This window comes from Carlito syrichta, unplaced genomic scaffold (assembly GCF_000164805.1).
Source record: "Carlito syrichta isolate Samal-C Ts95f unplaced genomic scaffold, Tarsius_syrichta-2.0.1 Scaffold312149, whole genome shotgun sequence".
NCBI classification, from domain to species: domain Eukaryota; kingdom Metazoa; phylum Chordata; class Mammalia; order Primates; family Tarsiidae; genus Carlito; species Carlito syrichta.
Window position 1 is genome coordinate 454,572 of NW_007256245.1, and position 26,197 is coordinate 480,768.

General features: G+C 40.8%; 1 protein-coding gene across 3 annotated transcripts in view; it reads right to left on the bottom strand.

Moving 5' to 3' along the window:
• Positions 1-26,197, bottom strand: part of SPG11 (SPG11, spatacsin vesicle trafficking associated) — a 100,261-nt gene that overhangs the window by 20,438 nt on the left and 53,626 nt on the right. For all 3 annotated transcript variants that reach the window (XM_008069629.1, XM_008069628.1, XM_008069630.1), the window contains exons 20-29: positions 24,146-24,212; positions 13,740-13,905; positions 11,992-12,197; positions 10,827-10,935; positions 9,701-9,860; positions 8,726-8,995; positions 7,682-7,882; positions 6,798-6,905; positions 3,972-4,134; positions 972-1,186 (exon numbers count right to left, since the gene is read on the bottom strand). In XM_008069629.1, the coding sequence (XP_008067820.1) occupies positions 972-1,186; positions 3,972-4,134; positions 6,798-6,905; positions 7,682-7,882; positions 8,726-8,995; positions 9,701-9,860; positions 10,827-10,935; positions 11,992-12,197; positions 13,740-13,905; positions 24,146-24,212 (1,665 nt within the window). The remainder of the gene's footprint in view (positions 1-971; positions 1,187-3,971; positions 4,135-6,797; positions 6,906-7,681; positions 7,883-8,725; positions 8,996-9,700; positions 9,861-10,826; positions 10,936-11,991; positions 12,198-13,739; positions 13,906-24,145; positions 24,213-26,197) is intronic.

The following is a 26,197-nucleotide window of genomic DNA, read 5'->3' on the forward strand; positions in this document are numbered from 1 at the left end:
TTAGAAGGCTGAGGCAGATGGATCGCCTGAGCCCAGCAGGTCGAGGCTACTGTGGCCATGAGCATGGCACTGCCCTCCAGCATGGGTGACAGAGTAAGACTCTGATTCAAATAAATTAATTAATTAATAAACCACACATCTGCGGGGCACAGTGGCTCATGCCTGTAATTCCAGTATTTTGGGAGGCCAAGGTGGGGAGATAGCTTGAGCCCAGGAGTTCAAGACCAGCCTGGGTAACATAGTGGTGGCTCATGCCTGTAATCTTGGCACTCCCAGTATTTTGGGAAGCCAAGGTGGGGGGATAGCTTGAGCCCAGTAGTTAGACCCCATCTCTACAAAAAAAAAAAAAATTAGCCAGGCATGGTGGTGCATCCCCGTAATCTCAGCTACTGGGTAGCCTTAGGTTAAAGGATCACTTGAGCCCAGGAGTTCAAGATTGCAGTAAGCTATGACTGTGTCACTGCACTTCTGCCTGAGCAATAAAGCAAGACCCTGGCTCTAAACAAAATAAAAATAAAGCTCATATTCTTCAAAAATGGCCTAGGCACATCCATTTCTGAAAGTAACGTGTGTGTTAAAAGTTAAAAATGCCTTGGCCAGGCATGGTGGCTCATGCCTGTAATCTTGGCACTTTGAGAAGCCAAAGTGGGAGGATCACTTGAGGCCAAGAGTTTGAGAACAGCCTGGACAACATAGTGAGACCCCATCACTATAAAAAAAATTAAAAATTAGCCAGGCATGGTAGCGTGTGCTTGTAGTCCTAGCTACTTGAGAGGCTGAGGCAGGAGGATCACTTGAACTCAGGAGTCTGAAGTTATAGTGAACTAGGATTGAGCCAATGTACTCTAGACAGACCTCTTAAAAAAAAAATAAAAAAGCTTTGTCTTCAATAAATTACACACCTCATTTGATTCTGTTTAATGCTGGTATAAAAAGCTAAGATTTTAAATAACTTTAAAGACTAATGATACCTCTTCAATAACTAAGTTGTCCACAGGTAACTCAGCTAATTCTGCTACCCTCCTGGCCAAAGCAAAATGTCCATCTATCTGCAGTCTTTCCAAAATAGATCTACATTCATGCTGAAAATTCTCAATGCTGTAGTTGGTAATAATTATATGATTAATGGCAATGGATGTATCCTTCAAAATTTGGCTAAGGGCACACAGCTTCTTCACATCTGGACCTGTGCCAAAAGAGAAGAAGATATAAACGTTTAATCAATAGTGTCACCATGGTATACATGACATTTCAAATATTGGGAGAAATACATATGTTTAATATATAGTAATGTGGTTAAAGGAAAACAAAAACCAATTTTTCTACTTTGGTTGACTAACAGAAGAAGCCATAAGGTAACGCTCATATATACCAAAGATACCAAAAATTGGCTCTGCAAAATCATTACTGGTAAAGTCTAGTTGAACCTGCCTGTCCTATACTAAGCACTGTTACAAATTAGCACATGAATTCAATCTACACATCTGGCTTTATATATAGGGTAGAAATTGGTAGCTTTTTTTTTTTTTTGAGTTGGGATCTTACTCTGTCACCCAGGCTGGAGTGCAGTGGCATGATCACAGCTCACTGAAGTCTCAACTTCCTGGGCTCAGGTGATCCTTCCACCCCAGCCTCTCAAGTAGCTGGGACTACATTCCTAATGCAGTTAAAAAAAAATTTTTTTTTTGAGATAAGGTCTTGCTATCTTGCCTAGGCTAGTCTTGCATGCCTGGCCTCAAGCAATACTCCTACCTCAGCCTCCCAAAGTGCAGGGATTACAGGCATGAGGCTCTGTGCCTGGCCACCGGTGACCTTCTATGTAGTAATAATGCAGCAACCTTGGGAAGATTTTAGCTATTCACTCAGGCTAGCTCCATCTCTTTCTGGATTTATCTCATACCTTGATTAGATTTATTTGATTGGTTGGTCATTTGTTCAATCAATGTTGACATCATGTAGATAAAGACACAGAACTTGTAGGACAGTTTAAACTGCAGCTGGCCAATAGCCTAGGCTCTAATGTGGCATTTTGTATGGCCACATTATGAAGCATCAATTGCACCTCTTTACATCTATCTACTTAAACCAGGGATACCGAGCTGAGCTCTTCCTGATATCCCTGGGAAATTATTATCCTTAGTCACATTAAAAATTATCTGCCAACAATATATGTGGCTGGGTTTGCTCCCACTCCCAAATGACCATGGAATCTATATATGTCCTACCATAAGGAAGGGACATGAGAAACATTCCATAGGCGGCTATTTCCAATGTGACTGACTAGGCAGTGATCTGATTCAGGTAGTCTGGGGATAGTGAGACACCCTGCACATAACCACCAATATGGCATGCTGAGTTTTGCTGGTATCATATAAAACATGGGTTTTTAAAAAACATATTCCTGTTCCCTAAGCATATAATACATGTATATATACACACAGCACATATATTCTATAAAATAGAGATAATTTAATTATAGAATAAAAGTATTACAGTAATGGTTAGCAGTGTAGTCAATCCTTGCAATTAGTTAAAGATAAATTATCTATAGAAAATAACAGGAAATTCATTTCTGAAAAAGTTAAAATGACTACAGATTAAAGAAAATGCCTATATATCAAAAGGACTTATCATTTGGTGTACACAATAACTGACAATACCATCCTGTATTCACTGTGTTTTGGAAACATCCCTCTTTCCTTTTAGTCATCAGACCACAGCCTACAACATGTGGCACTGAGCCTAGCATTCTATCAGTGTTCTGTGCAAATGTGAACTCTCCAGTTGAACATGTGTGAATTTAAGTGTGAGAAAATAACCTTAGCGCTGAAAATGTCAGAATCTAGTGTAAAGGAACAACATTATCATTTAACAAAAACTTGAAATCATCAAACAAGTGGAAAAGAGAGTAAGACATTAGCCGGGTTCAGTGGCTCAGCCTGTAATCCCGCGCCTTTGAGAGGCTGAGGTGAATGGATTGCCTGAGCCTGCGGGTTCGAGACCCGCCTGGGCAGCGAGACCTCATCTCTACAATAAATCAAAAAATCAGCCGGGCGTGGTAGCACATGCCTGTAATTCCGGTTACTTGGAAGGCTGAGGCGGAAGGATCGCTGGAGCCCAGCAGGTCAAGGCTGCGGTGGCTGGGAGCGGCCACGGCACTCCAGTCTGGGCAACAGAGCAAGACTCCAACTCCAAAAAAAATAAAAATAAAAGAGAGAGTAAGACATCATTGATTTGATTCAATCAGCAACAAGCTTAGAGACTGCCAATGTCTTGAGGGAGCTGCAAAAAACAATTTGTCTGAAACCTTCAAAGTGAATTATGCATTCCTCAAACAAATTTTGTGACCCTGAGCAGGGATGACATGTTAAGGTTACTTGCCAGCGAGAAGAATGATAATGAATGTAGAAGCTAGTCAGCAGAAGTGTGGCTATTTGACAACTGCTTAGAATGAGGTTAGTTGTATTATTCGTTTTGTGCTACTATACTGTGTTTTGAATATATATTATTATTATTATTATTTTTGAGTCAGAGTCTCACTCTGTCACCCAGGCTGGAGCTCAAGGCCACAGCACACTCAAGTCTCTACCTGCTGGGCTCAAGCAATCCTTCCGCTTCAGCCTTCCAAGTAGATGGAACCACAAGCATGCACCACCACACCCAGCTAAATTTTTTTGATTTACTGAAGAGACGAGGTTTCACTGTGTTGCCCAGGCTAGTTTTGAACCTGTGGGCTCAGGCAATCCTCTTGCCTTGGCCTCCCAAAGTGCTGGGATTACAGGCGTGAACCACCGTGCCCAGCCCTGTTTTGAATATTTTAACCTCAATGTGAAGTTACCTGTAACTTCTTCATACCCAGTTACAGACTATAAATATTGTGTTATATGCATTTTAATTTCCTAACTCCTTCTAAAATATTTTAAAGATTAAAGAAGCTAACTTCTTAACAATAACCGTAAGGATTGTCTTACCATCAGAAAAGAGATGCTCTACTCCAACAAACAACTGTAGAAGCTTCCCCAACTCGTACTGGGTCTTACACTGCCGTAGCATAAGCTTCAAAAGGAAACACACCTGATCCTTAATCCACATGGCAGGGATTGCAGGGTGGACCCTTGTAGTTGCCATGTCAAGCTATTAAAAAAAAGAAAAGAAAAGAAAGGCTGAAGGAAAGTGGTTTCATAGGAACAGCAAATTAAAACCTACAAATTTTGGAATTGCTAAGAAAACCAAAATTCCCTGAAAAGTCATCTCCTGTCACAGAGGGCTCACTTGGGTCCTTTCCAAGTGGTAGGAATTGATAATGGGGCTCAGAGAACTGGCAAAAACAAGCCCTCCTCGACAAATCTCACTTGGTCTCTTTGTAAAGGGTCCCAGTGAAGACAGCTGTGTGTCCAAAAGTCAGAGATGGGCAAGTGTCCTAAATATTAAATGTTAACTCTGGAGTTAACTCATGTAAATACCCCCACTTAGTGACTCTCAATTAATAGCCCTGTGAGTTACTGTCAAATTAACCAGACATGTTTCACTTAGTTTCTTTAAAGAAGGATCTAGGCCTGCCCTTTAGTCTAGAAGATATTAAATTCATATTATGAAGAGCACTTAGAAAGACTTGCTTAACATTACTGAGCTGGTTCTATCACTTTGTTTGTAGTTTATGTTTCTGTTAGAGAAGGTTCTCAGTTAAGAAGCCTAAATTTCTGTCATTTCAATCATATACTAATACTACTAGTTGGAAGATGATCCCAAGTAGCAGGCTGCATTTCACAAATATATGTGGCAAAAAATATCCAAGATGCCGCAGGAAAAGGCCAATTTTAGAGTCTAAAAGGAGTGGTTCTTTCTCACATGATGCTTCTCTTGTGACTTCAATCAGCAACAAGCTTAGATCCTGATTTTTTACTTTGGTCTCTTGTTTCATATTATTTTTGGAAGACTAATAGTCGATTCTTAGTCACTACAGTCTTATAGTTTACTCTAGATTTCACATAACATAATCACAAAAAACACTGGGTCTTTTGATGGAACAGAAACTTAACTCCCTGGTTTTAAAAAAATGTACATGTTGATAGGCACCAAAAACTTGCAGTTCAGGAGCTCTGTGCCTATTGCTGGGTTAGGCCCTAGTCTTGGCTGGATACTGTCTGTATACTTCTGATCACACTATAAAAGTCACTTTAAAGGTAAGTTTAATATGCAAAGAGGCTTTTTGGCTGCAATGTAAATTCTAGAAGTGCAATGTTCCCTTCAATGGAACTCCCAATTAAGGATTGGCTTATAAAATCCTGTCATATTGCGGCTATCTCCTTACCTCTACTTACTTGGAATTTCCTTCTCTGCTCTCTTTCCTATGTGGACCTCCCTGTCCATTTCTCATCCTCATCTCAAATTTCAGTAAGGCTTACCAACTAGAAGTTCTCCCTCGCTGCAAAGTATTTAAGGGAATTACTATGAGAAAGATAGAACGTTGGCGTCAGCTCATTATTATTATGACTATTCCTCCTTAGACACTGTTACGAATGTTTTCTATAACAATTCTGACCTGACTTTTTTAGAAGAACAAATGTTATACTTCTTTTTATTTAATACTTCTATTCTTGATTCTTTATCCTCCTGAGTGTCCTTATTAAAATTAACTGGGATCAGGGCATTAGTTTCTAGTGTTTATTAAAGTACCTATTTACCTAACCCCATTGTTCTAAGAAGAGGGGCTACTACAGGCAGATGATGGAACTGGTTGAAGAAGAAAATACATGGAAATACAAGGCTGAGGCAAGAAAAGAGCGGCTATACTGCTCCTCTGCAGGAGGCTGAAGCAGGGGCAGCCAGGCAAGAACTAAAAGAGCACTTAGAAAGACTTGCTTAACATTACTGAGCTGGTTCTATCACTTTACTTATAGTTTATGTTCCTGTTAGAGAAGGTTCTCAGTTAAGAAGGTTCTCAGTTAAGAGCACCCCAGCCACAGAGAGGAATAAACTAAGGAAATTAACACTTCTGTTTTCTCTCATTTAGGAACCTCAGGCATATTCAAATAACTGATTGGTATTTTCAAATATATAACTTTTAAATCTTCATTAAAGACTAATGTGATTGAGAGCAAAAGCCTGTACTATCTATTGCAATATATTTGTTGGGTAGAATTTGTATATACTTTTGTCTAATTTATCATAGAGCCTTTTGGAGTAAAAAAAGCAAAAGTACTGAAAATCCCAAGCAAGATTAATGCATATTCTCTCTTTTTTTTCTTAAAGCTTCCTTCTTTTTTTGTGGGGTTATTAAGCTCAACATGATAAAACAGGTCTTAAGCATCTGAATAGGTAGAATACTCTGAAACTTCCCACATAGCATCATTTGGACAAAGACCACCAGGAGTGTTGTTGAAAAAAATCATTTTCTATCACAGTGAATAAAGCAGTATTAAGTATTCCTCACACTCAACACTACTGGAGGTATCCTAGATTGGCAAAATGCAGCTCACGTACCCTTACTCTCCTCTCTACTGTCCACAGCAGATACCATCAGTCCCCTTTTCACTGAGCTTGGCTGCTGCACCAGGATACTAATCACAGTTAGTATGTTACATGAAAACTCTCTATTCATGACAACTGATAAGCTGCTGTAAGTAAGGCCAACTCCTGCCCTGGCTTCCCCATGTCTGAAACGGCACAAATGATATAATTTGAATTATGCCACATAAATACTATTCTTTTGCTGCCTCATTCCAACTACCAGCAGAAAACAGGCCATGCCAACCAACTTCAGATGAGCAAGAAAGAGCACCATAAGTCCAGCTTACTGTTTCAAGGCTCTTCTGGAACTCCAGAAGTTTAGCTTCAGCTTCCTTATAGTTCTTGAAGAACATAGACAGTTCATACATCTCCATCATCAATAATAATGGAAAATCCTTTGAGGAAGAATTTGAATAAAATTACAAAATCCCAAACTGAGTATTTTCTCAATGAATAATGCCAAATAAAAGAATGTTAAAATGCTATTAATTGTTTCACATAATTAAATCATGTATGTTAAAAAGAAAGTTAAATTTACATTTCTTTCTCCTTTTGGAAAAATGATACTCAGGCCAGACACATCCCACTCAAAAGATTTTCTGTCTGTTCTACACTTGGTTCCTCTGTACATTGGCAGATGTTCCACTAGGTTGTGCTATGACAGCTCTAACATACACAACTGGATAATCAGCTCCACTGATTCATCCCACCTACTACTGCCTGTGGCACTGACCTGTGTATTTCATCGCTTTCAGAAGGAGTTGAATTAGAGAGTATAGATCTGAAACAATAAGTGCACCACTTACTAAAGTACTTTGAGACCTTAGGTAAGTTTCTTAAGTTCTATGAATCTGGTTCATTAGTTTGTCAAATAAGGATAACAGTAATTCATAATATCTTCATGTAATTATATATTTGCATAAGATTATTGTGAAAACTGACTAAAACCATGTATAAAAAGCACTTGCTAAATAAATGATAGTTCTATTACCATTATCGTCTTTTGTTAGCTAAAAAAAAGAAAAAATTCAAGGATGGAATAAAAAAAAGCCAGTGGGGGATATGCTGAAGTAATTCTTTTACACTCTGGAAAGAAATGAAGTGACCATCAATTTAAAGCCCTAGGATTGCTAAAAAAAGGAAAAAAAGGCAATGAAGTGACCATCACTACCTTAAAGAAAAGATAGAAACCTCTGATAAGAGTTTTGCTCTTCTGTCTTGTTAATAATGTTCTCCAGATGACTGAAAGGTCCTCTAGGTCCCAGGTGTGGCCCTCTATTGAGCCTTGAATGTGTCTCATTGCTTCAGCTGCAACACCGTCTTCCACAGAAGTGATAATCCAAACACAGAGACAAGGAATAGCACAGGCATCCTACCAATGGATAAGAAATCTTCAAAGTAAAATAAAAGCTGGGCCTGGATTATCTGACAAATGTACAGATGCTACAGAATAAGTCACTTCACTTAATTAAAGTGGCTTGAAAAGCCCTCAGACATGAGACAAACACTAATGCACAAACAACAGACTAACTGTCTTGCAGAGTGCTGTAGGTCAAAAGGCCCAGAAGACAGTGGGAGACATGTGAAAGTCAGGGAAGTACTAAGCACAGGAGAATAGGATTGTACTCTGCTGATCTGCTGATTAAGGGACTTTCAAAAACATCCCTCCTCCCTGCTAAAGAGGGCACTAAAGAAGCAGTGGTGAGCTGGGCATGGTGGCTCATGCCTATAATCTCAGCACTTTGGGAGGTGGAGGCATCATCTGAGTCCATGGGTTTGAGACCAGCCTGGAAAATACGGCAAGACTTCGTCTCTACAATAAATAAATTTTTTAAAAAATAGCTGGCTGGAGCGGAAGGATTGCCTGAGTTCAGCAGGTCAAGACTGCGGTGGCCATGAGCCAGCTTGGGTGACAGAGTGAGACTCCAATTCAAAAAAGAAAAAAAAAAAAAGCAAAGTGTCCTTTGCTGTGGCTGCCAATCAGGAACCAAGGCTCCAACCACCTGGGTTCACTCAATGTCAAGGCACAAGGAAGTATACTAAATGGCCCAGAGCCTAACCTGGAGAAGCACAAAAAGTTGCAGTGACCTTGGAAACAAATGCTGGAGCCTGTCATTGTCACCCCACTTCTGATTATCAGCCTTTCCTGTCCCTCATCACTTATTCTAATGCTAAATATTTAAATTACTTAAATTAGGCTTCTCATGATTCTCACCTGGAGACATGAGGCCAGGACACTGAGGATAGGGGCCTGTTGTTTCACTGCCTCAGCCAGGAGCCAGTGCCAGGAGTCTGGCTCCTCTGAGCACTGGAGCAGAATTTCAAAGAAATCAGTCATCTCTTTGTTTCTCTGGAGTTCCTGGGGGGACTTGTTGCAGACTTGGTCACAGTCCATTTTAGAGGTGGACACTGAGGGCAAGTTCTCAAACGCCAGCCTTAAGTGATCTTGAAGGACTGGGCTGAAGTACTGGATAAGGGATTTCACCTAGAAAGCATATTACATGATTAAAATAGACACCCAACTTTCAGTTTCAGCTATAGCTGATAATATTAGAAAAAAGCGTAGGCAAAACTATTCTTTCTCACCATGAGCTGTGTCAGAGGTGACTGCTATATAATTTTACAAAGTTGTTTGTTGCTTTTGAGCGAATTTCCATATTCAATCTAGAGTCAAAAAATTTTCGGCCTGGCTCGGTGGCTCAGCCTGTAATCCCAGTGCTTTGGGAGGCCGAGGTGAGTGGATTGCCTGAGCCCGCGGGTTCAAGACCTACCTGGGCAACTTGGCGAGACCTTATCTCTACAATAAATTAAAAAAAAAAAAATCAGCCAGGCATGGTAGTGAGCTTCTGTAGTTCCAGCTACTTGGAAGGCTGAGGTGGAAGGATCGCCTGAGCCCAGCAGTTTGAGGCTGTGGTGACTGGGAGCAGCCACTGCACTCCAGTCTGACTGACAGAGTGAGACTCCAACTCAAAAAAAAAAAATTTCAACTCACTCCTAATGACTAATCCTTGTCTGATGCCAACTCATTGAAATCTTAGTAAAAATAACAGTATCATATCAAACAAAAGCCTGTATATCCTGGATGTCAAAAAAAGAAAAAATAAGACTAAGTCTACACAACAGAAAGAAAACTACTTCTGAGAAGTATGCCAATTTCCTCTTGAATAACTGCTAACAATCAGTGGCTTACCTCCTCTGGGTCGTAGTTATGAAGTTGGCTGTGAATAATGAACTGCAGCCAATCATTTGCTTTGGCACATTCTCTAAGGTAAGACATGCTCAGTTTCATATTGTGGAGCCTGCAGAACTGTACCACTAATGCCCACTGGCTACTAGATTCACTGGATAACCTGTAATTAGAATTAGAGTTGGAGGTGGTAGAGAAAATAAAACATAAAATATAGCTTTATTTTGAACTGGAAAAATCAGTAAAAAATTAAATATATTTAACCACATTATATTATCTAAAAAGCCTTTCAACAAATATCATTATTTATTAGACTACTTGGGGAAAAAAATGGACTCCTTCACCCCTAAGGCAGAATAGCTTGCTGAGCATACCAGCACAATTCATTCCTCCCAAATTATCAACCAGATACCTGTTTATACTTGCTATGTACCATCCTTAGGAGAATTGAGAAAGCTGTCACTCAAGAAATAGTCTGAGCACTTAATTCTTTTGCATGATTCACTTTAGAGCACTCAGAGTCCTAGCAGGTACTTGGGCCTCTTCACTAGGTGGAGGGTACATGTTCCTGCTGCAAGCAAGCAAGATACTATTGAGAATAGAATCAGTGATAGGAGATACAGAAGAACTGTGCATTTCCAGGTCTGGAATGGCTGGGTTAGTCCCAGTGGGAGAGCATAGAGAAAAGATGGCATGAATATGTAAAAGTGGTGCTTTTGTGGACAATCACCTTGGCTTCCCTTATCAACTGACAAACTGACATATAAAGAAACATTAAGGACGTTACTTAAAACTGAATTTTGTGAGCCCCATCCCACATCTTCTGATATTATTTCAACATGTAACACTTAAAAGACTTCTCTGACCAGCAGGGCAGTGGAGGAGACAGAGCTCCTCTCCATCTCTTGGTAAGACCCTCTAAAGAAGGAATCCTATCTTCACCCTCTTTTCACTGACGGCAAGATGCAGTTACAACCATTATCTATTAACTGAGTATCTGCTATATGAATAAGATAAGGTTTAGCAGGATTTTGGTGAAAATACCAGAGGTACTGAAAGCAGGACTAGGCAAACACAGGTTGGCATGATAAGCTTGCTAAAAAAGAGGCAGAGATTGCAACTCACAAACCTCTTTATATCCTGCTGCTGAATGTTGTTCCATATACCTTCTTCTAAGAGAATAAGCAATTCTTCTATGGTTGCCTTTTCACCATCAGCCAGTTTAGATACTTTTTCAGCTATAAGAAATACAAACAACAAAAATACAGTCAAGAGAAAAAAGTCAGGACCTAGGCACTGAATAGTGTGGCCCAAGGCCATTTCAGAACCCAATTAAAGTGCCCAAGAAATTGAGATTAAAAACACACCACTCGGCCGGGCTCAGTGGCTCAGCCTTGTAATCCCGCGCTTTGGGAGGTTGAGGTGAGTGGATTGCCTGAGTCCATAGGTTTGAGACCCGCCTGTGCAACTTTGGCAAGACCTCATCTCTACAATAAATCAAAAACTAGCTGGGCATGGTAGCGCGCGCCTGTAGTTCCAGCTACTTGGAAGGCTGAGGAGGAAGGATTGCTAGAGCCCAGCAGGTCGAGGTTGCAGTGGCCGGGAGCATGCCACTGCACTCCAGTCTGGGTGACAGAGTGAGACTCCAACTCAAAAAAAAAAAAAACCAAACACACACACTCTGGCAGGATTTTGAAGCTCACACCTGTATTTCCAACATTTTGGGATGGTGATGTGGGAGGACTGCTTGAGCACAGGAGTTTGAGACCAGCCTGGGCAACATAGCAAGATCTCATCTCTACACACACAGACACACAGACACACAGACACACAGACACACACACACACACACACACACACACACACTAATAGCTGTTTGAGACCAGCCTGGGCAACATAGCAAGATATCATCTCTACACACACAGACACACACACACACACACACACACACACACACACACACACACACACTAATAGCTGGGCGTGGTTGCATGCGCCTGCAGTCCCAGCTACTTGGGAAGCTGAGGTGGGAGGATTGTCTGAGCCCAGGAGTTCAAGGCTGCAGTGAGCCATGATTGTGCTCCTGTACTCCAAATTGGGCAAGAGAGTGAGACCCTGTCTCATTAAAAGCAAAACAAAATAAAACAAACAACAATAACAATAACAATCACTATGCAGGAAAGGGATAAAACCAGGGAGATGATCATTTCCTCCCCAATCACTCACAATTCAATGCCTTAAACCTATTCACCCCTTCTCCTCTAACCAAGCCACATAAAGAAAAGGTGCTATACCTAAAGACTCTCTGATAAAGCTGTATTGAACATCTTCATTTCTACACTTGTAGTTCAAAACTATATTGGCCACTTTCATATCAACTCTGAGCTTGAGGCTGTCAAGACCAAGCAATTCTAAGAAACAAACACAGGCAGCTCCTATCGAAGGTATGTGGAAGGAGGAGAGCCCTAAAACATAGGCTTCATTGCCTACTTGCTGGATCCTGAAAAAGAAAAGAATCAAAATCACATTAGCACATAAAAACTGCTTCTTGCCAGGAAAAGAAAATGGATTATATCAGTGACACACAGAGGGCCAGGCATGACTTCTGGCTTCCTCCCCCTTCCCTTTTTGCTTCCTGCACACATCCGTTTAGGTTCTTGGCAGGTTTTCACTTTGTCTTCTGACTCCACAGCTCCCTCATTCCCTTAGTCATAGTCCAAATTATTCTTGTTTTCAACTTCATCCAGAAGACATGAAGTAGAATTTCTGAAAGACTGTCAACTTGTGATCTTATCAATTATGAGTATGTATACAAATTACCAAGAATATTAATGCCACTTAAAATTTAATTTTGACATCATAGAGCACATTTTAAAGGACTTTTATATGTACAGAAAATTTCTGGAAAACTGCATAAGAAATTATAAACCACATGTACTATGTGGAATGGAAATGGGAGACCAAGGGACTTTTATCTTTCATTCTCACCTTTCTGAACTTCTTGAATATTTTACCATAAAATGGTATTACTTTGTTAATTATAAAACCAACTAATAAGGTAAATCTGTATTTAGCTATTGATTATAGCAAGCACTCTTCTCAACTGCTTTATACAAATAAATTATAAAAGGAAAATCTTAAATACAGAATTCACTTCTTATTACAGAGTCCCCTCTTTAGAGTAACAGCTAGCACTTGACAAACTCCCATGATTTTAAAAAACATTTTTTTTTTGAGTTGGAGTCTCACTCTGTTGTCTAGGATGGAGTACAGTGGCACGCTCACGGTCACTGCAGCCTCAACCTGCTGGGTTAAGGTGATCCTTCCACCTCAGTTTTCCAAGAAGCTGGAACTATAGGCATGCACCACCATGCCCAGGTAATTTTTTTATTTATTGTAGAGACGAGGTCTCATCAAGTTGCCCGGGCTGGTTTCGGACCCATGAGCTCAGGCAATCCTCTCACCTTGGCTCCCAAAGTGCTGGGATTATCAGTGTGAGCCACTGCGCCTGACTAAAACACATTAAAAAAATACTGTAGGCTGGGCGCAGTGGCTCAAGCTAGTAATCTTAGCACTTTGGGAGACCAAGGTGAGGGTATTGCCTGAGCCCATGGGTTCAAGAACAGCCTGGGCAACTTGGCGAGACCTCATTTCTACAATAAATCAAAAAATTAGCCAGGCATGGTAGTTCTGGCTACTTGGAAGGCTGAGGCAGAAGGATTGCCTGAGCCCAGCAGATCAACGCTGGGGTGGCCGTGAGCGTGTCACAGTACTCTAGCCTGGGCAATGGAGTGAGATTCCAACTCAAAAATAAAAAAATATATATATATTTTAAATCTTTTTTTCCAATTAACAAAAATCACATACACTAAATGCCAAAAAACTTGGGACACACAGAAAAGCACAAATGAAAAAATATAATCACCATCCAAGTATAATCACTAATAACTGTGGCATGTTTCCAATATGTTTTTAAATGTTTGTGTAAAATACTATACAGATGTGATGTTTTAAGAGTACAAATTATATTTTAAATACTCACAACTGCTTGGGAGTCTTGCTCTTGATTAATTCCTGGACCAGAAAAGTACCAAATGCAAATGATGGCCGTCCATGATGCAAATAATAAGCAAAGTTCAGACGTTCCACTATAGCATATTTATTAACTAGGTCGGGGCTAGAGAAATGTGGGACATGACTTGATGCATCTGGGGGGGGAGGAGTGAAGCAAATATTAATCCTCTGCATCCTATTATATGACTAATTTCAGATTTGCACATGGAAAACTCAACTAGCCAATGTAAAAGAAAATTGGTTGCTATAATCATTTTGTATCACTGTTTATCACTTTGAACTCACTAAAATCGAATAGCTTTATTTTACTTCAACATATAGAGGTAGCCCTCATTTTATACAAAGATGTACACCTGAGAAGTTGCAGAAAAACTCTTGTAATAAATGATGCTTTCTCTCCCATTAAACTTACTTATAATTTTAATTACATCTTTTTCTTTTCAGAGACTCTCCTAGGATCCATAACCAGCTCTGCAGAGTCATCTGTCTCTAACCTGCCAAATGCTATGGATAAGTCTCCTCTCCTCTTTGGACTTCTGTGTCCTCATAAGTAAAAAGAGTATGTGGAGCTAGATGATTTTAGAGGGCTATGCCAACTGGAAAGTTCCATGATATTTTGTTAAAGGAATCTTCCTCCTATGAGGGCTATGGTCACTGAACTACATTCAACATTGGCAGAGGACTGGGAGGGTCTGGCTGCCAGTGGAACAAGACTTAGTCACCACTGAGGATGTAGAGGGATTTCTTCTTTCAATTTGGGTCACACCATCACATTTTTTTTTTTTTAGTTGGAGTCTCACTCTGTCGCTCAGATTGGAGTGCAGTGGCCACTCCCGGCCACCGCAGCCTCGATCTGCTGGGCTCTGGAGATCCTTCCGCCTCAGCCTTCCAAGTAGCTGGAACTACAGGTGTGCGCTACCACACCTGGTTAATAATTTTTTGATTTATTGTAGAGATGAGGTCTCGCCAAGTTGCCCAGGCGGGTCTCAAACCCGCGGGCTCAGGCAATCCACTCACCTCAGCCTCCCAAAGGCGCGAGATTACTGGCTGAGCCATCAAGCCTGGCTCACACCATCACATTTGTCATTACAGATGCTAATGTACAATTGTGGGGAGAATTCCCAGTACCTGGAACATCCCTAAACCAACTGAGGAAACCTTATTGGAGAAAGAAGAAAGAAGACACAGGAACGACTCTTTAGAGAGCAACTGCTCATTATGGGGGCGACTGTGAGTGAGCTGCAGCCATTCTGGTCTAATGTGTAAAATTATCAAAAATAACTTTAGAAACTGCCCCAACTAATGTCAGTTGAGGATACTGTTGCTAAGGGGTGAAAGGAAGCTCTAGCTTGACAAGTCTAGTATCTCAGATATAATAGTACTTTGGAGTCATAAGAGTGTACTTGATTCCTGGTCTTGACATCACTAGCTGTATGACCTTGAGCTATTTATTTAACTTTTAAAAGTTGTATATATTTAAGAGGGCACAATATCAATAAGGGTATCTGATCTCAAACCAGGCTAAGTGGAGACCAAATGGAGGACCAAACCTTACCTGTATGATGACCACTTGTATACCTAATCTTGAATTATACCCCACATCTTTAAAATAAAAAATAAAAAACAAACTGTATATATTTAAGGTGTACAATATGATATTTTGATATTCTTATCTTGATATATACAGTAAAGTCACTATTACAGTCAAGTAAATTTAACATACCCAACATCTCATATAGTTACATTTCTTTCATGTGTGTATGTATGTTAAGAGAGTCTAAAATCTACTCTCTTGGCAAAATTACCAGTATATAATATTATTATATATTAATAATATTATTATTAACTATAGTTCTCATGTACGTTAGATTGCTAGACTTATTCATCCCATGTCACTGCAACTTTGTTCCTTTTGGCCTACATCTTTCTATCCCTCATCCCTTGGTAATCATCATTCTACTCTGTTTCTATTTGATTTTTAAAAATATTCCACATACAATTGAAAGCTAAGTTTCACTTAGCATAATGTCCTCTAGGTTTCCTCATGCTCTCACACATGGCAGGATCTTTTTTTTTTTTTTTTTTTTTTTTTTTGAGTTGGGGTCTCACTCTGCCGCCCAGGCTAGAGTGAGACCCCATCACAGCCTTGACCTGCTGGGCTCAGGCGATCCTTCCACTTCAGCCTTCCAAGTAGCTGGAACCACAAGCAAGCACCACCACGCCGGGCTAATTTTTTGATTAATTGTAGAGACGAGGTCTCACCATGTTGTTCATGCTGCTCTCGAACTCCTGGGCTCAGGCAATCCTCTCGCCTCTGTCTCTCAAAGTGCTGGGATTACAAATGTGAGCCACTGCTCCCAGATTATTTCCTATATGTTTGATGAAAGTCATTCTAACAGGTTTGAGATGATATATCACTGTGATTTTTTTTTTTTTTTTTTGAGTTGGAGTCTCACTCTGTCGCCCAGACTGGAGGCCGCTCCTGGCCACCGCAATCTCGACCTGCTGGGCTCCAGCGATCCTTCTGCCTCAGCCTTCCGAGTAGCCGGAATTACAGGCACTACCATGCCCGGCTAATTTTTTGATTTTATTGTAGAGATGAGGTCTCTCCTGCCTAGGAGGGACTAGAACACGCGGGCTCAGGCAATCCACTCACCTCAGCCTCCCGAAGGTGCAGGATTACAGGCTGAGCCACCGAGCTTGGCTGATCACTGTGATTTTGATTTGCATTTTCCTGATGATTAGTGATATTGAGCACCTTTCTATATACTCTTTGGCCATTATTCTTTTGTTTTGTTTTGTTTTTTGAGTTGAGCCTCACTCCTTTGCCCAGGCTGGAGTGCAGTGGCACACTCACTGCCACCCCAGCACCGACCTGCTATGCTCCAGCAATCCATCCGCCTCAGCCTTTCAAGTAGCCGAAAGTGTGCTACCATGCCCGGCTCATTTTTTATTTATTGTAGAGACGAGGTCTCACCAAGTTGCCCAGGCTGGTCTCGAACCCATGGGCTCAGACAGTTCACTTGCCTCAACCTCCCAAAGTTCTGGGATTACAGGCTGAGCCACCAAGCCCAGCCTTTTTTTTTTTTTTTTTTTTTTTAAGTCTATTCAGATCCTTTGCCTATTTTTTTGTTTTGTTTTTTTTTTTGAGTTGGAGTCTCACTCTCACCCAGACTGGAGTGCAGTGGCCACTCCCCAACCACCGCAGCCTTGACCTGCTGGGCTTCGGCAATCCTTCCGCCTCAGCCTTCCGAGTAGCTGGAACTACAGGCACGTGCTACCACACCAGGCTAATTTTTGATTTATTGTAGAGATAAGGTCTCGCCAAGTTGCCCAGGCAGGTCTCAAACCCGCGGGCTCAAGAAATTCACTCACGTCAGACTCCCAACACGCAGGATTACAGGCTGAGCCACCGAGCCCGGCTCTTTGCCTATTTTTAAATTGGGTTTTGGTTTTGTTGTTATTGAGTTGTATGAGTTCTCTATATATTTCGATATTAACTCCTTATTAGACATATGATTTGCAAATATTTTCTCCCAATCCATAGGCTGCTTTGTCATTTTGCTGATTGTTTCATTTGCTGTGCAGAAGGCTTTTTTTTTGCTGTTATTGTCCTATCCAAAAAAAGAATTATCAAGACAAATGTCAAGGAGCTTCCCCACTGCTTTCTTCTAGAAGTTTTATGGTTCCAGGTCTTACAATTAGGTCTTTAATCCATTTTTAGCTGATTTTTTGTATATGGTGTAAGCCCCAAGTTTCATTCTTTTCCATGTGGATATCCAGTTTTTCCAGCATCATTTATTGAAGAGACTGTCTTTCCCATGGTGTCTTATTGATTGATGCCTTGTCAAAAATTAGTTGACTACATATACCTGGGTTTATTTCTGGACTCTATTCTGCTCCACTTTTCTAGTATCTGTTTTTATGCAAGTACTATAATGTTTTAATTACTATGGCTTTGCAATAAATGTTGAGATCAGATAGTGTGATGCCTCTAGTTTTGTTCTTTTTTGCTCAGGATTGCTTTGGCTATTCAGGGTCTTTTGTGGTTCCATATGAATTTTAAAATTGCTTTTTCAATTTCTGTGGAAAATGTCATTGGAATTTTTATTGAGATGGCAATGAACCTATAGATAGCTTTGGGTAGTATAAGATGTTTCAACCCTTTGCACTCAGATGTTCACTCTGAGGGGGCATCACAAATCTAGCAAACCACTGAGATGTCACCTCTCAGGGGACATAAGGTGATGCTTGTGATTATACAGGACAAACTTATGCAAGCACAAATTTTCCAAAAATGTTATGTTTCCTTGAAGTTTACCATTCAAATTGCATGCAAAGCAAATAAAGAGATGGAATATATACGGAGATATGATTGATCAGTTGAGAAGTGGTTTTCAGGAATCATAAGTATGTCCTTCCACATAATCTTTGAACAACAGATTGGAAAATAAATTACATATTATTAATGTGGGAGGAAGAAAACGAGACTGCGTTGTCTGCTTGAATAGAAAACACCCGGTGGAAGATGTCAAACAAACACTGTCCAAAATTCCATCATAAGCCAAATTAGCATTACAATAAAATAATTGGTTCCAATGCTATACTATTTAATATGAAGTGATTAGTTTTTCACTATTTCATTAAAAAGTGTGGTCGAGTTGCTGGTAGGTGATCCACAAGATGTCTCTGAGTACAAAAGGTTAATATTAATTCTTCCAGTCCACGATCATAGAAAACCTCTTTGTATCTTTAATTTCTTTCACCAATGTTTTATAGTTTAATATGAACAGATCATCCACATCCTTGGTTAAATTTATTCCTCAGTATTTTTAAAAATTCGATTGTAAACAGGACTGTTTTCTTGATTTCTCTTTTTTTTTTGAGTTGGAGGCTCACTCTGTCACCCAGACTGGAGTGTAGTGGCTGCCCCCGGCCACCACAGCCTCAACCTGCTGGGCTCCGGCGATCCTTCTGCCTCAGCCTTCCAAGTAGCTAGAACTACAGGCGTGCACTACCACGCCCGGCTAATTTTTGATTTATTGTAGAGATGAGGTCTCGCTGCCCAGGCGGGTCTCGAACCCGCGGGCTCAGGCAATCCACTCACCTCACCCTCCCAAAGGTGCGGGATCACAGGCTGAGCCACCAAGCCTGGCTCTTGATTTCTCTTTTACATAGTTTGCTTTTAGTGTAGAGTAACACTACTGATTTTTTAAAAATTTTTTTATTTTAAGGATGTGGGGTACAATTCAAGATTAGATATACAAACGGATACTGTACAGGTAACGTTTGGGCCTCACTTTGGTCCCCATTTTACCTGGTTTAAAATCAGGTACGCTTATTGATAAAGTGTGCTCTCACCCTCCCACCCACCTCCCCACCCCCCCGCTAGGGATTTTTGTATGGACATTTTATTTCCTGTAACTTTATTGAATCTGTTTATTCTAACAGTTTTACTGGTAGAGTCTTTAGGGTTTTCTATATACAAAATCATGCCATCTGCAAACAATGATGATTTAACTTCTTCCTTTCTGATTTGGATGCTTTTTATTTCTTTTTCTTGCCTTAATGCCCTTGCTAGGACTTCAAGTTCTATGTTGAACAGCAGTAGAGTTGGCATCCTTGTCTTGTTTGTAGTCTTAGTAGAAAAACTTTCAACTTTCTACTGTGGAGTAGGATATTAGCTGCGGACTTGTCATATATGGCCTTTATTATGTTGAGGTACATTCCTTCTACACCTAATTTGTTGAGTTTTTTTTTTTTTAAGTCAGAGTCTCACTCTATTATGCAGGCTGGAATGTGGTGGCATGCTCATGGCCACCACAGCCTCAACCTACTGGTCTCAGGCGATCTTCCAGCTTCAGCCTTCAAAGTAGCTGGAACCACAGCTGTGTGCCACTAGGGCAGGCTAACTTTTAAAATTTATTGTAGAGATGAGGTCTCACCAAGTTGCCCAAGCTGGTCTCAAACACCTGGGCTCAGGCAATCCTCTCATATCTGCCTCCCAAAGTGCTGGGATTGCAGGCGTGAGCCACCATGCCTGGCTATAATACCTCCTTAATATGTGAGTCCTCCATTCGCCAAAACCAACTCAACTGTATTTTTTCCAACATGTCTTTTGAGAACATGTTTTTCTCCCTATTAATCACCCTCCCATAATCTCCATCTGTTATTACTGACTTTCTGATAATAATAGCACCTTATTATCTATAGGATGGTACTGTTTTCCTATAACCAGTAGAATAGCTCAGTTTAAAGTTCTTCTGTGCCCAAGAAAATAGCAGAAAGAAAATGTTTCTCTTTTTAGAGAAATTTGAAGCCAGAAAATATTTGGATGCAACTATAGTCATTCCTTGGTATTCACAGGGAATTGGTTCCAGAACCCCCTGAATACCAAAACCTGTCAATGTTCAAGTCCCTATAAAATAGCATAGTATTTGCAGATAACCTATGTACATCTTCCCATGTACTAAATTGCCCTACATTACTTATATTACCTAATAAATGTGTGTGAATGGTTGTTATACTGTATTTTCTTTTAAAACATTTTTGATCCAAGGTTGGTTGAATATTGAGATGTGAAACCTAAGGATACAAAGGGTCAACTGTAGTTAGAATGAAATGGCCATTTCTGTCAAACCTTAACTTTAGCTGCTTTTTTTTTTTTTGAGTCAGAGTCTCACTCTATCACCTAGGCTGGAGTGCAGTGGCATGCTGCTCATGGCCACTGCAGCCTTGACCTGCTGGGCTCAGGTGATCCTTCTGCCTCAGCCTTTAAGTAGCTGGAACTACAGGCACGCGCCATCATGCCCAGCTAATTTTTTTATTTATTGTAGAGATGAGGTCTCACCAAGTTGTCTGGGTGGGTCTCGAACCCGCAGGCTCAGGCAATCCACTCACCTCAGCCTCCCAAAGCGTGGGATTACAGGCTGAGTCACCTAGCCCGGCTGCCAGGTTAATTTTTAAAAAATTTATTGTAGATACGAGGTCTCGCCAAGTTGCACGGGTGGGTCTCGAACCCGTGGGCTCAGGCAATCCACTCACCTCAGCCTCCCAAAGCGTGGGATTACAGGCTGAGTCACCTAGCCCGGCTGCCAGGTTAATTTTTAAAAAATTTATTGTAGATACGAGGTCTCGCCAAGTTGCACGGGTGGGTCTCGAACCCGTGGGCTCAGGCAATCCACTCACCTCAGCCTCCCAAAGCGTGGGATTACAGGCTGAGTCACCTAGCCCGGCTGCCAGGTTAATTTTTAAAAAATTTATTGTAGATACGAGGTCTCGCCAAGTTGCACGGGTGGGTCTCGAACCCGTGGGCTCAGGCAATCCACTCACCTCAGCCTCCCAAAGCGTGGGATTACAGGCTGAGTCACCTAGCCCGGCTGCCAGGTTAATTTTTAAAAAATTTATTGTAGATACGAGGTCTCGCCAAGTTGCACGGGTGGGTCTCGAACCCGTGGGCTCAGGCAATCCACTCACCTCAGCCTCCCAAAGCGTGGGATTACAGGCTGAGTCACCTAGCCCGGCTGCCAGGTTAATTTTTAAAAAATTTATTGTAGATACGAGGTCTCGCCAAGTTGCACGGGTGGGTCTCGAACCCGTGGGCTCAGGCAATCCACTCACCTCAGCCTCCCAAAGCGTGGGATTACAGGCTGAGTCACCTAGCCCGGCTGCCAGGTTAATTTTTAAAAAATTTATTGTAGATACGAGGTCTCGCCAAGTTGCACGGGTGGGTCTCGAACCCGTGGGCTCAGGCAATCCACTCACCTCAGCCTCCCAAAGCGTGGGATTACAGGCTGAGTCACCTAGCCCGGCTGCCAGGTTAATTTTTAAAAAATTTATTGTAGATACGAGGTCTCGCCAAGTTGCACGGGTGGGTCTCGAACCCGTGGGCTCAGGCAATCCACTCACCTCAGCCTCCCAAAGCGTGGGATTACAGGCTGAGTCACCTAGCCCGGCTGCCAGGTTAATTTTTAAAAAATTTATTGTAGATACGAGGTCTCGCCAAGTTGCACGGGTGGGTCTCGAACCCGTGGGCTCAGGCAATCCACTCACCTCAGCCTCCCAAAGCGTGGGATTACAGGCTGAGTCACCTAGCCCGGCTGCCAGGTTAATTTTTAAAAAATTTATTGTAGATACGAGGTCTCGCCAAGTTGCACGGGTGGGTCTCGAACCCGTGGGCTCAGGCAATCCACTCACCTCAGCCTCCCAAAGCGTGGGATTACAGGCTGAGTCACCTAGCCCGGCTGCCAGGTTAATTTTTAAAAAATTTATTGTAGATACGAGGTCTCACAAAGTTGCCCAGGCTGGTCTCAAACCCCTGGACTCAGGCAATCCTCTCGCCTCGGCCTCTCAAAGTGCTGGGATTACAGGCTTGAGCCACCACACCTGGCCTTTAGTTGCCTCTTAACTACTTGCTAGCTACATTTAAAAATGAGATAAAATAGCATTTTGAACTGGTTCCAGAAACCGGTTCTGAAAAACTGTATCTGCTCTTGTTTTTAGAGTTCTAAGCTTATTTCTGAAATAAAGTTTATTTTTCCATGGAATTCCAAGGACTTGTCACATTGTGACTTGGTCACTAATGAAAGACTTGAGAGCCTTAGAGGTATCTGTCATCTTACCTAGAAGTACACTCCCCCATGAGAGGAAAAAAATTGTCACATGTCCTATCTGTATTCCTTGTGAGATCAGAGTGACTTTGGCAACTTATAATTACATAAAAATCCACTCATTCATTTATTAAATATTTGCTGAACATGTGTAAGATACACAGCACTGACAGGTGCTAAATGAGCAAACCTGAGTTTTTTATTCAAATAAAACCATAATTTTTTAGTCCAATGTGGAGACTGTGTATAAGATAAAATTCCACCTAAAAGGAAATTTTACTCTGGCCTGCCATAAAAGCCAAGTCAACACATAGTCTTCTTACATCTCTATACAGTGTTTAAAACCACATGAGAAAAGGAAAAAAAAACCATTCTGGTTAAATACAATTTTCAGCCAAGCAAAGTGGCTCGTGCTTGTGATCCTAGCACTTTGGGAGGCCAAGGCAGGAGAATCGCTTGAGATCAGGAGTTTGAGACAATCTTGGTCAACATAATGAGACCCCATTCCTCCAAAAATTACCTTGGCATGGTGGCATGTGCCTACAGTCCCAGTTACTTTGGAGGGTTGCTTGAGCCCAGGAGTTGTAGGTTGCAGTGAGCAATGATTGTGCCAGTGTACTTGGGTCTGGGCAACAGAGAAAGACCCTGTCTCAACAGATAAATAAATAAACCAACAAACAACTTTCCAATTTTATAAATATGTATTATGTTCATATTTATTATATATTCATTATAATTGTGTTTTATTTCCTCAAGTATATTTAAAACTTTTAAAAACCCAGCAGGCAATATGACTTAACTTCTCTTGTTCCCCAGTCTCCAAGAGGAGGTCAAGGTGATGACTAAGTGATTGAGTTGGGGCCATCAGTATAGGAAAGAGAATTCTGTGTATTCTCTATTAACTCACTGAGATTAGAAAGAGTATTTTCATTTGATAATACAATAAGCACTAAGTTTTTCAACACTCAACAGACATTTGTTGAACATCTATTATGGGCCTGGCACCGCAATGAACTCTGAGCACTAAGTAAATTCAATATATTAAAATTTGAACTCACAAAACAGATACATTAGGAAATTCATTTTTATGTATGCCAATAAATATTTATGGGGTATACACTATGTGCAAAGTACTAATGCAAAGTCTAATTTAGGATAATATAGACAGAGGCATCACAGGTAACATGATATTAAAGGCTAACTTTAAATGCAAAGGTAAAAAAGAAATGGAAAAAACAGAGTTTAAGAACAGAAAAAAAAATTTTCAGAGAAATTCTTAAGGTCCATAGAGGGCAGCAATATGTGTGCATCTACTACTTAAATGGTTTGCCTCCTTTCATTCTCAGAGTAAGGTGTGAGGTGGATACTATCACTAATCTTATTTATAGAGAACCGAAGAGAGGTTAGAAAACTTGCCCAATTTCACACAGGTATTACATGGTAGAGCCCGGATTTATTTAATGCTGGCAGTTTATGCTCTTAACTTTTGTGATACCATATTAGAAACGAAGAGGGATTTTTTGAACGGAAGAAATATAAGCAAATAGTTACACATTGCATTTCTCAGCAAGTACAACACTAGTAACCAAATACATTGACTTTTAACTCAAAATATGCTAATAATTCAGTCTCCTGAAAAGTATTTTCCACTGGAATGTACCTTTATTTTTAAAATAGAAAGCCATTAAGAAAACTGGATTGGCTTTACACTACAGTTAACACTGCTAAAATGCTTCTAAAGCAAGAAATACCCACAATGACTTACCTCCTATAGCTAGTGTGTTGGCAGACTGCCAGCCAAACAATCTGCTTGGATCAAAAGGTGATAATGACTGAAAAAAAAGAAAAGTCAGAGTTAGAAGTTCACTGATTCTATAACAAGTAAACAAAATTATATGAAAGAACTTCAGGGTAGGCACAGTGGCTCATGCCTATAATCTCAGCACTTTGGAGGCCAAGGCAGGAAGACTGCTTGAGCCCGAGTTTGAAACCAGACTGGACAACATAGTCAAACCTTGTCTCTCAAAAAAAAAAAAAAAAAGGGGTGGGGGGGTGGATAGGCCATAGCTTTACTAAGCTATGGTGTGGCCATGTGCTCTTTGAGTTATGGCCAGGCCATATTTCCTGGTTTTGGCCCCTCCCCTACCTTCAGGAGGTGAATCTCCTCTTTTTCTCTCTCTCTCTAATTTACTTTCTAAATAAACTGTATTTTCTAATCTAAAAGAAAAGAAAGAACTTCAGAGGTAATCTGTTTCCCTTCTACAGGGCAATTTAATACCTTAGCACTCTGAACATAAAGACTTTGAACACAGCTAAAAACAATAGACTATGAGCCATCTTTATATTTTAATAAAAATAGAACTGGCTATGTTCCTTTTAAAGACTCTCCTTGCCAGGCGCGATGGCTCATGCCTATAATCCCAGCACTTTGGGAGGCTAAGGTGAGAGGATTACCTGAGCTCACTGGTTTGAGAACAGACTGGGCAACTTGGTGAGACCTCATCTCTACAATAAATAAAAATAAAAAATAAAAAGAAGAAATAATTTTCCTAAAATAATCACTAAAAAACTAGATGGGTCAACTTGAAAACAGAATAAAGAACAACCTAGGCTGGGCGCAGTGGCTCATGCCTGTAATCCCAGCACCTTGGGAGGCCGAGGCGAGAGGATCACCTGAGTCTAGGGGTTCGAGACCAGTCTGGGCAACTTGATGAGACCTTGTCTCTACAATAAATAAAAAAATAAGCCAGGTGTGGTGGCACACACCTATAGTTCCAGTTACTTAGAAGGCTGAGGTGGAAGAATCGTCTGAGCCCAGCAGGTGGAGGATACAGTGGCTGTTAGTATGCCACTGCATTCCAGCCTGGGCGACAAAGTGAGACTCTGACTCAAAAAAAAAGAAAAAGAAAAAGAACAACCTGAAACCATTTATGTTTCAAGCTGACTCAAACTACTTTAGGTAGTGAAACTGTTTTTATATAATCTACTTATATTTCATGCCAGTACTACTCAAAGCGCTGGTCTACAATGAGGTAAAATGCTTGTGCAACTATAAATCCAACATACTGCTTCCTTCTTCAGGAAGAGTTTTACTACAAAACACCTGTTGAACTAAACAATGTATTTAGTAGACTGACATTCTGATACAAATTCCTAATCAAATTGCATTCCAGCAACAAGCAGTTTTCATAGACTGACACCCACCTGTTGACCACACTTTTGAGTGATACCAGTTGATACCCTAAGAATTCTTCACATTAGAATAAGAAAGACTTTTGTACCTTTATAGAATTATAGAGCTTATGTTGAATTGAGTACACTATGAGAATATAAGTCTTTTGAAAAGAGAAATGAGGCCAAGTGTGGTGGCTCATTCCTGTAAACCTAGCACTTTGGGAGGCCAGGGCAAGCAGACTGCTTGAGCCCAGGAGTACAAGACCAGCCTGGGCAACACACCAAAACCTCGTCTCTAACCTCTACCAAAAAAAAAAAAAGCCAGGCATGATGGCGTATGCCTATAGTCCCTGCTACTTGGGATTCTGAAGTGGAAGGGCCATCTGAGCCTAGGAGATTGAGGTTGCCATGAGCCATGATTATGCCACTGCACTCCAGCCTGGGAGACAGAGTGAGAGAGAACCCCAACTAGAAAAAAAAGAAAAGAAAAGAAAAATGCAAAATGAGTAACAGAAGGTGGTGACTGAGGATCTCTGAAAAGGCTTCAAAGAGTCTGTGAATCCCTTTGAAATATAAACAAAATTGTATGCATATGTGTAATTTTTCTGGGTAGAGGGTTTACAGCTCTTTCATATTCTTAAAG